General features: G+C 35.9%; 1 protein-coding gene across 3 annotated transcripts in view; it reads right to left on the bottom strand.

The window, feature by feature from the left end:
* The window catches only part of LOC117085819 (bifunctional heparan sulfate N-deacetylase/N-sulfotransferase 4), a 298,275-nt gene that overhangs the window by 2,283 nt on the left and 283,544 nt on the right, over window positions 1-12,448 (bottom strand). Inside the window, exons 11-13 of one of the 3 annotated variants that reach the window (XM_033215104.1) lie at window positions 9,692-9,862; window positions 3,890-3,999; window positions 79-181 (exon numbers count right to left, since the gene is read on the bottom strand). In XM_033215104.1, the coding sequence (XP_033070995.1) occupies window positions 79-181; window positions 3,890-3,999; window positions 9,692-9,862 (384 nt within the window). Of the gene's footprint in view, window positions 1-78; window positions 182-2,059; window positions 2,078-3,889; window positions 4,000-9,691; window positions 9,863-12,448 lie in introns of those variants that run through there. The other 2 variants (XM_033215106.1, XM_033215105.1) reach the window with 2 other exon arrangements.

The raw sequence follows: 12,448 nt of genomic DNA on the forward strand, positions 1-12,448 counted from the left end.
AATTTCTTGTTACTAGTTTTGAAATAGCTGTTTGCAAATATTTTTGCTAGAGTAATTCAAAGATTAAGAAAATATTACCTCTGGATCCATAAGTGGATATTTTCGGCCTTTGCTTTTTCCAAGGCATTTTGTCTTTCCTCCTTCCAGTAATTGACACCAAAAACCCTTTTGGGGATCAAACCTACAATACATAAAACATATAATGGTTACAAATTGTATGCAGAATTTTCAGTGAGACAGCCTCACCAATTGAATAAAGGAAATGTACTTTTGTATGCCCATTGATTTAATTTAATTCATTTTTCCAGATATTTATTTAGCTGATTTGCGAGAGGCTAAACTGAGATGAAAGAAGCTATATGTTATTATGCATTTTAAGTAGCTATACTCTAATGAAAAAAAGAAAAAATCCTTAGTTTAATTTTACATTAAATTTTTAACTTAAGTTCCTTAGCTTACCTATGAATCCATAAAAGATCAAAGACCAATAACTAAAATTACAGCCCATATATAAACGAACTTTAGGATACTTTACTTATGGAGGTGATTTCAAAGATATGTTAACAGATTTATTTGAAATCATTCATTGGTATACATTAAAGGGGTTGAATGTAATGTAGGTATAGTTCTGTGAATATAAACATGAATTTAAAGCTTTCAATTCAGAAAATATTGCGTTTTTTATAGTTCAAAATGCTTACACTTTTCAAAAAACAAATTAGAAGTGTAAAAATAAAGTGGAAGATTAGACAACCTCTTATTTCTCTTGTTGAACGCAGATACTCTGTTAGATAATTCAGGTACCCATATTCTTAAAGAAAACTCTAATGCTGTTTTGCTCCCATAGCTGCACTGAGTTACAAAAGAAAGGATGTGTGGCCTAATTCTTTTTAAAAAGTCAAATATATAAGAATTTTTGTTTAGGACTAACAGCAGAGTCAAAATGGAAGAATGAACCAAATAAGAAGGGAAATTTTAAGTTCATTACTACAGGACTTGCTGCATGCATAAAACATTGAAAAGGTTTGCATTTTTGTTGCTCAGCAGATGTTTTAGAAGGATGAAGCATAATTGACTGGGATGTAAAGTTAATTAGTTGCAGAATATTTTGTTGCCCTGGGCCCATTCCTATAATACCGGTGCACCTGCAATTTGCTTCTGCACATATGTGAATTCATTTAGGGGGAGAGGGAAGTTTTCTTCACAGTTCCTTGCCCAACCTATTATTAGAGACCTGAACCTTGCAGTCCAAGTTGTCCTAGTACATGTTGTAAATTAAAATTAAATATATCACTAGTTAAATGGATAAAAGAAAGACAGAGTCATTTCCAACCTGGACTTTTCAATCTGCTCTCTGCCTATCACAGTCCTTTCTCCTGTTTTCATTAATTTTCCAAGAGGAAAACCAATTCAGCGTGCTGTATAAAATGAGATGAGGAAGTTGGCATAGCAGTGCCCCTAAACATTGTTTTCTGCCTCAGGATGAGAATATTTAACTGCATTAAGGTAAAATACAACCCTGACAGCAAAGCCAACATATTTATACACATGCTGAGAGCATCTCCTTTGCTCTCAGGTAGTGCCATGGTCTCAGGATGGGCTGTGGTCTCTCCTTGTTTTCCACAGCAGCTGTTGTGAGGCACAGCTTAATGCAATCAGAGAAAGGAGAGCCATCCAGAATGCTGAAAGTCATTTTTTTTCTTAGATGGGGTTGTCATAACCTTGAATCTACATGATTTTGCTGTACTGGTTTCATTTATTGCATTGGCAACTTCATATGTCTTAAGTCTAACAAAGGACATTTATCCTCTCTAAGTTACATCAATTCATTGCTTTATGGTTTTACTTTAGTAGGCATGAAATTGTGAAATTAAGATGCAAAACTTTCCTCAATATAACTGTTAGGCAACTTTTAGCACATGAGTTGGTCGTGGTTTGAGTTTTTTTATTCTACTGGACGTCACTATAGTTATTAATTTTTGTGATGTGTGAGACATATTAAAACTGTATATTTTGTACTTGTTTGTAATCTCGCCTTCAAAAGTGTAATTTTACAGGTTTATTGAACCATAAGCAACTATTTGTCATAAACAGGATAGAAACATTACTTCAACTACTGCTGAGAGGCAGGGAAAAAAAGCCAACATCAGTAACTATTAATACAAACATATTATAGGAAGCTTCATTTACTTAATTAACAGGAATATGCCTTGTGTTGCTGTTATTTCCATGTGTAGGTAAAAACTTCATTAAGGTTGTTTTAGTGGATAAGGAACAACTCAATCTTATTACTGCTTTTCCTGTTCCTCTGTTAGCCTCTCTAATTGTCTAATTGCTGATTCTAACCTGCTGTGAAATGGGAAATTATACAATTGCGCTTGTTAGAATTTTATCTAAAATTTAACAGGTTTTGTATCAGACTTTGTGGGAGAAGCTTTTATGAGTAAAGTACAATCTCTTTTAAGGTATCTTTTGGCTGCCTGTTTTTGTTTGTCATTTTGCTTCTTTTACATTTCTCCCCATTTTTAATTATAAACATACATGGTTTTATTTTCCCAAGATGACAGCAATCATATCTCCCATCCCACATTCTTTCCCACTGGTGATGTTGCCCCACCCCATCAAGAGGTGCTGTCTTGTTTTTCTCTCCTTGGATTTAGACTGGCTTTAGTGACTATTATAACAAGTAGAATGTAGCCTAAGTTAAACTGTGTGACTTGCAGCTCTAGGTTAGAGAAGGACTTGGCTGTCTTGGACCACATGCTCCCTTAACTTATTGTTCCCTCTTAGAACACGCCACCACAGTGTAAGAAAGCCAAGTCATCCAGGAGGCCTCATGGACAGTCACCAATCCACTGATCTCAGCCTTTGAGCCATGCCAGTCCAGGATTCAGAGATGTGAGTGAAGGAGACTCCAGATGATTTCAGGTCCCAGTCATCTGAGTCAAAGCCAGATATTCAAGTCTTCCAGGCTGTGGCTCTAAACATCATGAGCAAAGACAAGCCATCCTTCTGTATCCTGTCTAATTCCTACCCACAGATTCCATGAACATAATAAAATAATGGTCATTATAAGCCAGTAGGCTTTGGGATGTTTTGTCATGCAACAATAAGTAGCTGGAACAGTGTACATGATTATATTTGGTTATAAGTAATTTAATAAATACAGAATAAAACACGAATATACTAATTTCCCAATTCTGCCCTAAATATTGCATTTCTTTTCTAAACTGTAAATTATGTGAAAGAGGAGACAATATCTTTTTCACCTTTGTAACCTAAATTTCTAGGACACTTTCTGCATAGGTAGGCAAGTGAAAAATTTACTTAATCAAACTGGTACAGGGAAAACTCACAAAAAGAAGAATTTACAATAATATAAAATATACTCTATAAAATAAAGTATTTCTGGTATTTGAAAGAGAAACACTACATGGCCAGGCATGGTGGCTCACGCCTGTAATCCCAGCATTATGGGAGGCTGAGGTGGGTGGATCACGAGGTCAGGAGATCAAGACCATCCTGGCTAACACGGTGAAACCCCGTTTCTACTAAAAATACAAAAAATTAGCCAGGCAAGGTGGCACCCGCCTGTAGTCCCAGTTACTCGGGAGGCTGAGGCAGGAGAATGGCGTGAACTCAGGAGGCGGAGCGTGCAGTGAGCCGAGATCGCACCACCGCACTCCAGCCTGGGCAACAGAGCGAGACTCCGTCTCAAAAAATAAATAAATAAGAAACACTACATGATTGATGAGGAGATTCCTTTGCTTGTAGGTAGCATAGGATGTATAAATTCTAGCTAGTATTAATGATGTTATATACACACCTACCAGTGATAATTTATGATGGCAAATAATGGAAATGAAATCAAGTATGACAATAGACTCACGTTAGTGCTTCGGAGTAATTATAATGAGGTGTAACTCCCAGAAACTTCTGGACTTCATCCATCACAGTAGCTGGGTCAGATCTCAGCTGCTGTCCATCAATAATTAGCAACTGTAAAGTCAGAAATAGTCACTTTATGAAGAACAAAATTAAATTGAATAGACTGATGCCTTCCTTTACCTGGTGTGGCATTCAAAAATTAGATCAGTGTGGATGGGAAGCAAATATGCCCTACTTAGAATACATTTGAATGTTTATTATTCTTCCATCCTTCTACATAAACAATAAAGTTTGCCATAGGCATCATTTCTTGTGAATTATCAAGTTACCACCCTTAACTTGCTTTTTGTAAGTTAGAAGTAAACATAGACACTTTCTTGATTTAGTACTTTAGTAGAAACATAATTTTCCATTTGTTGTGTGATCAGATAATTATCCAGCCTACCAAATTCCTATTAGCTGACCCTGGAGCTTAGGGCTCAGAAATAGTGGTCATCCAAATGAAAATCACTCATCTAATCTTAAAAAAACAAGACAGAGGGAAGAGGGAAATGTTTGTCCCTGCTTTACTGATCATTGGATCACTGCCCTAGAAAATCATAATTGTCAAAGGAATACTGGAAAAGTCCAGGCACAGTGGCTCACACCGGTAATCCCAGCACTTTGGGAGGCCCAGGCGGGTGGATCACTTGAGGTCAGGAGTTCAAGACCAGCCTGACCAATAAGGTGAAACCCTGTCTCCACTAAAAATACAAAAATTAGCCAGGTGTGGTGGCAGATACCTGTTGTCCCAGCTACTTGGGAGGCTGAGACAGGAGAACTGCTTGAACCCAGGAGGCCAAGGTTGCAGTGAGCCAAGATTATGCCACCGCACTCCAGCCTAGGTGATGGAGTGAGACTCCATCTCCAAAAAAAGGAATACTGGAAAAAGGTCAATGGTAAGGCCCAGCTACTAGGGTTTCAACTTGCCCTGAGCTGGAAGACAGAATGTAAAATTATGCTTTTTTCGTCATGTCTTTGCCAGGTTTTGATATCAGGATGATGCCGGCCTTATAAAATGAGTTAGGGAGGAGTCCCTCCTTGTACCTCTGGTAGAATTCAGCTGTGAATTCAGCAGTCTGATCCTGTCTTTTGTTTGTTTGTTTTTAGTATTTTTGGTGGTAGGCTATTAATTACTGCCTCAATTTTAGAACTTGTTATTGGTCTATTCAGGGATTTGACTTCTTCCTGGTTTAGTCTTGGGAAGGTGTATGTGTCCAGGAATTTATCCATTTCTTCTAGATTTTCTAGTTTATTTGCATAGAGGCATTTATAGTATTCTCTGATGATAGTTTGTATTTCTGTGGGATCAATGGTAATATCCCCTTTATCATTTTTTATTGTGTTTATTTGATTCTTCTCTCTTTTCTTCTTCATTAGTCTAGCTAGTGGTCCATATATTTTCTTAATCTTTTCAAAAAACCAGCTCTTGGATTCATGGATTTTTTGAAGGGTTTTTCGTGTCTCTATCTCCTTCAGTTCTGCTCTAATTTTCTAATTTTACTTATTTCTTGTCTTCTGCTAGCTTTTGAATTTATTTGCTATTGCTTCTCTAGTTATTTTAATTATGATGTTAGAGTGTTGATTTTAGATCTTTCCAGCTTTCTGTTGTTGTCATTTAGTGGTATAAATTTCCCTCTTAATACTGCTTTACCTGTGTACCAGTGATTCTGGTACATTGTCTCTTTATTCTCATTTGTTTCAAAGAACTTCTTTATTTCTGTCTTAATTTTGTTATTTATCCAGTAGTCATCCAGGAGCAAGTTGTTCAGTTTCCATGTAGTTGTGTGGTTTTGAGTGAGTTTCTTAATCTTGAGTTGTAATTTGATTGCACTGTGGTCTGAGAGACTGTTTGTTATTATTTCCATTCTTTTGCACTTGCTGAGGAGTGTTTTACTTCCAATTATGTCATCAATTTTAGAATACATGCTATATGGTGCAGAGAAGAATGTATATTCTGTTGATTTGGAATGGAGAGTTCTGTAGATGTCTATTAGGTCCACTTACTCCAGAGCTGAGTTCAATTCCTGGATATCCTGTTAATTTTCTGTCTCATTGTTCTGTCTAATACTGACACTGCAGTGTTAAAGTCAACCACTATTATTTTGTGGGAGTCTGAATGTCTTGTAGGTCTCTAAGAACTTGTTATATGAATATGGGTGCACCTGTATTTGGTGCATATATATTTAGGACAGTTAGCTCTTCTTGTTGTGTTGATACCTTTACCATTATGTAATGCCCTTCTTTGTCTTTTTGGATCTTTGATGGTTTAAATGGTTTAAAGTCTGTTTTATCAGAGACTAGGATTGCAACTTCTGTATTTTTTTTTTTTTGGCTTTCCATTTACTTTGTAAATATTTCTCCATTCGTTTATTTTAAGCCTATGTGTGTCTTTGCATGTGAGATGGGTCTCCTGAATACAGCACACCAATGGGCCTTGACTATTTATCCGATTTGTCAATCGGATGTCTTTGAATTGAGGCATTTAGCCCATTTACATTTAAGGTTAATATTGTTATGTGTGAATTTGAATCTGTTATCATGATGCTAGCTGGTTATTTTGTACATTAGTTAATATAGTTTCTTCATAGTGTCATTGGTCTTTATATTTTGATGTGTTTTTGCAGGGCTGGTGCAGGTTTTTCCTTTCCATATTGAGTGCTTCCATCAGGAGCTCTTGTAAGGTAGGCCTGGTGGTGACAAAATCCCTCAGTATTTGCTTCTTGTTAAATAATTTTATTTCTCTTTTGCTTATGAAACTTAGTGTGGCTGAATATGAAATTCTTTTTTCTGTTTGAAAATTCTTTTCTTTAAAGATGTTGAATATTGGTTCCCACTCTCTTCTGGCTTGTAGGGTTTCTGCAGAGATCTGCTGTTAGTCTGATGGGCTTCCCTTTGTAGGTAACTTGACCTTTCTCTCTGGATGCCCTTAACATTTTTTTCTTCATTTCAACCTTGGAGAATCTGACGACTATGTGTCTTAGGGTTGGTCTTCTCATGGAGTATCTTAGTAGTGATCTCTGTATTTCCTGAATTTGAATGTTGGCCTGTCTTGCTAGGTAGGGGAAGTTCTCCTGGATAATATCCTGAATTGTGTTTTCCAACTTGGTTCCATTCTTCCTGTCACATTCAAGTACACCAATCAATTTTAGCTTTGGTCTTTTCACATAGTCCCACATTTCTTGGGGGCTTCGTTCATTCCTTTTTATTCTTTGTTCTCTAATCTTGTCTTCACACCCTATTTCAGTAAGTTGATCTTCAATCTCTGATAGCTTTTATTCTGCTTAATCGATTCAGCTATTGATACTTGTGTATGCTTCACAAAGTTCTCATGCTGCATTTTTCAGCTCCTTTAGGCCATTTAGGCTCCTCTCCAAACTGGTTATTATAGTTAGCAGTTCCTGTAACATTTATCAAGTTCTTAACTTCCTTGCATTGTGTTACATGTTCCTTTAGCTGATAGGAGTTTGTTATTACCCACCTTCTGAAGCCTATTTCTGTCAATTCATCAATCTCATTCTGTGTCCAGTTTTGTGCCTTTGCTGGAGAGGAGTTGCAATCGTTTGGAGGAGAAGAGGCATTCAGTTTTTTGAAATTTTCATCATTTTTGTCCTGGTTTTTCCTGATCTTCATGGATTTATCTACCTTTGATCTTTGGGGCTGATAACCTTTGGATGGGGTTTTGTGTAGGGCTACTTTATGTTGATGTTGATGTTTCATATGGAACCAAAAAAGAGCCCATATAGCCAAGACAATCCTAAGCAAAAAGAACAAAGCTGGAGGCATCATGCTACCTGACTTCAAACTATACTACAAGGCTACAGTAACCAAACAAACATGGTACTGGTACCAAAACAGATATACAGACCAATGAAAAGGAACAGAGGCCTCAGAAATAACACCACACATCTACAACCATCTAATCTTTGACAAACCTGACAAAAACAAGCAATGAGGAAAGGATTCCCTATTTAATAAATGATGGTGGGGAAACTGGCTAGCCATATGCAAAATATTGAAACTGGACCCCTTCCTTACACTTTATACAAAAATTAACTCAAGATGGGTTAAAGATTTAAGTGTAAGACCTAAAACCATGAAAATCCTAGAAGAAAACCTAGGCAATACCACTCAGGACATAGGAATGGGCAAAGACTTCATGACTAAAACACCCAAAGCAATGGCAACAAAAGCCAAAATTAACAAATGGGATCTAACTAAACTAAAGAGCTTCTGCACAGCAAAAGAAACTATTGTCAGAGTGAACAGAAAATCTATAGAATGGGAGAAAATTTTTGCAATCTATTCATCTGACAAAGGGCTAATATCCAGAATCCACAAGGAAGTTAAACAATTTACAAGAAAAACACAATCTCATCAAGAAGTGAGCAAAGGATATGAACAGATACTTCTCAAAAGAAGACATTTATGCGATCAACAAACATGGAAAAAAGCTTATCATCACTATTTATTAGAGAAATGCAAATCAAAACCACAATGAGATACCATCTCATGCCAGTTAGAATGGTGATCATTAAAAAGTCAGGAAATAACAGATGCTGGAGAGAATGTGGAGAAATAGGAACGCTTTTACATTGTTGGTGGAGCGTAAGTTAGTTCAATCATTGTGGAAGACAGTATGACAATTCCTCAAGGATTTAGAGCCAGAGCTACCATTTGACCCAGCAATCCCATTACTGGGTATATATTTAAAAGATTATAAATCATTCTAATATAAAGTCACATGCACATGTATGTTCATTGCAACACTATTCACAATAGCAAAGACTTGGAACCAGCCCAATGCCCATCAATTTTAGACTGGATAAAGAAAATATGGCACATATACACCATGGAATACTATGCAAACATAAAAAAGGATGAGTTCATGTCCTTTGCAGGAACATGGATGAAGCTGGAAACCATCATTGCCAGCAAACTAACACTGGAACAGAAAACCAAATACCACATGTTCTCACTTGTAAGTGGGAATTGAACAATGAGAACATAGGCACAGGGAGGGGAACATCACACACTGTGTCTTGTCAGGGGTGTGGGCCAAGGCGAGGGATAGCATTAGGAGAAATATCTAATGTAGATGACGGATTGATGGATGCAGTGAACCACCATGGCACATCTATACTTATGTAACAAACCTGCATGTTCTGCACACATAGCCCAGAACTTAAAAGTTTTTTTTTTTTTTTAAGATCAATACAAAAAAAATATATATGGATGCCTTTTTTCAAATCCTTATTTCTTGGTCTATCTCATATTCCTGTAGCCATTATAACACTCCCCATTTGGCAGCCTAGTGAATGACCTTCTTTCCTTATAAGGGCCATACAGAACAAACATCATGTAGTTATCTGCATGTGGTGTTTCATAAAGTTGTTGTCTAACTGGCTGCTGTACTGGTAGTTGAGAGTTGTTGCCTGTAAATCACATGATGTCTCCTGTGGAGAACTTATCACTCTGAGACTAGCTACTATTCAAAAGAAGATTGCAAGAATGTGTTTTAGAGATATTTATCATGTCAATAGTATTAATAAAATTAAAAATGTAAAATGCACATTTCTTCCTTACTTATAATTGTTCTGATTATAAATCACCATCTGTGGCAATGTTCATTCACATTTTCTGCTTGTCAGTGCAATACAATCATGATAAACACAAGAAAGTAATTTCAGGACATTATGATAAAATATAAAATTTCAGGACATTATAATAAAATAAACAGAAGAAAGTAATTTCAGGACATTACCTGAGAAGTAGCAAAGTAAGTTAGCCATCTTTCTATGTGGACTGCATACCATCCAGGTACTAGGCATCTTCTCTGCAAAGTTTTTAAGTCAGATGGAGCCCAATGTCCTGCTGAAATAACTTCATAGAAATTGAACCTCAGAGCAGCTGGATCTTCATGTGATCGTTGGTGCTTTAACAAGAAAGTCAATTGTAAAGTTAGTTTTTTCAATGCCTGTGTAGATATGCATATGTGTATACGTGAGCACATGCATGTGTGTGCTTGGTGTGTGTGTATAAGTGTGTGTGTCCTTTATGTCACAAAAGAATAACAAATTAAATACTTAATTTTAGAGTAAAAAAATGAACAAAATGAAATAGAATGACAACTGCATACACTGGAACACCCATTGGCATACTGCTTACTTTAAAGTAAGTTAAAGTACAAGCGTTCACTATATATCAAGTGGTATGCACATAAACTTGTAGTTATATGTCTAAAGTGGTTAGGTGCAAGGCAGAGATAGGATGTGAGGATTTTCTTCATGGATATTATTAAGAATGAGAAGATGTCAGAGACCAGACAAATCAAGCCTGATGAAAAATTTAGATTTTGCAAGAACAGTCTTTTTAAGAGTAGTCATACATGTTTCTTGGGCCATCATTTCATTACAGCCATTCCCTCAGATTCTAACATTTTCCCAATACCCCTGTGTAGCAGGTGCTATGGGTACAGAGAAAGCTGCTGTCCATTTCTCACGCTTGTTTAGGTGTCATATTCATATTGATATCACCCAAGGTCCTTTCTGTTTGCTCTCACATGGGTTTCTACCTAAACCTGCAAATTTATGAATACTGCTTCACTTCTACTTTTCAGTATCAAATCCTGAGTCACATCAAACTATCATTGGTCAAACAGGAGACAGCCCAGCTCAGTGAGAGATAAATTTAACAGTCAATACAATTTAACAAGCATTATTTAAGCTTCTTTCCAGAACAAAGATCTGAGATAGATCCTGGAGATAAAAAGATATAAGACACAACTACTCTCTTCAAAGAAATCAGATCTAGTGTGGGAGACCATAGATAGGAATAAAGTTGTATATTTGACATATTTGATTAGAGGTAGAAGTTACTTGCTGTGACAGCCAGATCAGTAAGTGATTAATTCTGACTGTAGCATGAAAGGAGTTTTCAACGGTTGAAGCTTTTGAGCTAAAATGTAAGGAGAAAGATTGTGAGAATCAGAAAACAAAACAAAACACCAAACACATATGAAAACTAAGAGAACTTCATCATCTAAGGTAAGTTTGAGCAAAGGTAGATGAAGTGTGTGGGAATAAGTGTTGTAAGACTTCGGAAAGTGAATTTGAAGAAATTCTAGCGTAGGGTAAAGGTGGAAGTATACTGGTCCCTGTTTATGACTGTGTAATGGCTGGCCTTATGTGTGAGTGATGGCTCTTATGTGTGAGTTAGAAATAAAAATAACTAAAAAAGTAAAGATGGTTAGGAAATGGTGAATGGTTAAAGAATAATTAATAAGTGGCACACACTTTTGAAGGCCTCTCATTGTTGTATATTTATTGATATTTTTACATATGTATACCTTATGCTGAGTATATAGATTATATAACTCATTTTAACAAAATGTGTAGAAATTATATAATTTCAATAAAGAATAAGAAACACACTACACACATATTTAATACAGTAATGTTAAAATGTCTACCTTAAGCAGTGATAATATGAAACTGTGCTTAATCTGTTCTATATTGACTTATGCCAGCTTAGCACCAACTTTTCTTTATTTCCTGCAGCTAAGTAGATTAGCATAAAAATATGACCATGAAGTCACAAAGGGACATATTTTATGGAAAAATAGCACTATAGCTCCTCTGCGAGGTCCATTATAAAAATGTGGGGTAGAAATTACAGTGGCAGGTGACATTTGTAGGAGTTTCTGAATTATACCTGCTGAGCTTTGGATTTATGGTATTTACTGAATAGATGGGACTAGCTAAGTAATAGGCTACATTATTTTGAAATGTGGAGCAGTGTGGGGCCCTACTCACTGCCATACAGCAATAAAAAAGTATTATCAGAAAAAATAATTCCTTTCAAACCTGTATGTATGTTCAAATAATTTATTTGAAAAAGCAAGCTCAGAGAGGCACACACATCATAAAGATTCGCTTTTATTGAACTAGTTGAATCTACGTGAAAAAAAAAGATTCACTTAAATCTGCTCTAAGTAGTGACCATGCTAGCGAAATGTTCGACGTTTTCCTCAGTTGCTTAAATTCAAAACTTTAAGGCTTCACATTTTAATGCTTTTGGTCTACTGAAAAAATAAGTTTATCTTGCTTTGCAATGAGTGTTCACAAAGTGAGAAAGACATAATTCTTGTACCTTGTGGGAAATACTGACTCATGGATTAGATAAATTCTGATGGTAGTTTATAAATTTTGCTTCCAATCTAAGTTTTAGATCCCAACTACTTGCCTTCCAGTTTGCAATGTCACATTTTTCTATACATCAGTATTTGTTTTCAGTAATACATTTTTTATTAAATAAATTTTGAAAAATCAAGAAAAAGAAGAAAAAAATGAAATTACTTGTTATCCTACTACACCCTTCAAAAATTCCCTTTTAGTATTCTTTACTTTGATATTAATTTGTATATGCACTAAATTTGTGCATACACAAAATGCACTCACATCGTTGGGATTTTGGTATATAATACAGTGTTACCATCATAACTTCAAGATTACCAACTTGT

Source organism: Trachypithecus francoisi, unplaced genomic scaffold (assembly GCF_009764315.1).
Source record: "Trachypithecus francoisi isolate TF-2019V2 unplaced genomic scaffold, Tfra_2.0 Lachesis_group1, whole genome shotgun sequence".
NCBI lineage: Eukaryota > Metazoa > Chordata > Mammalia > Primates > Cercopithecidae > Trachypithecus > Trachypithecus francoisi.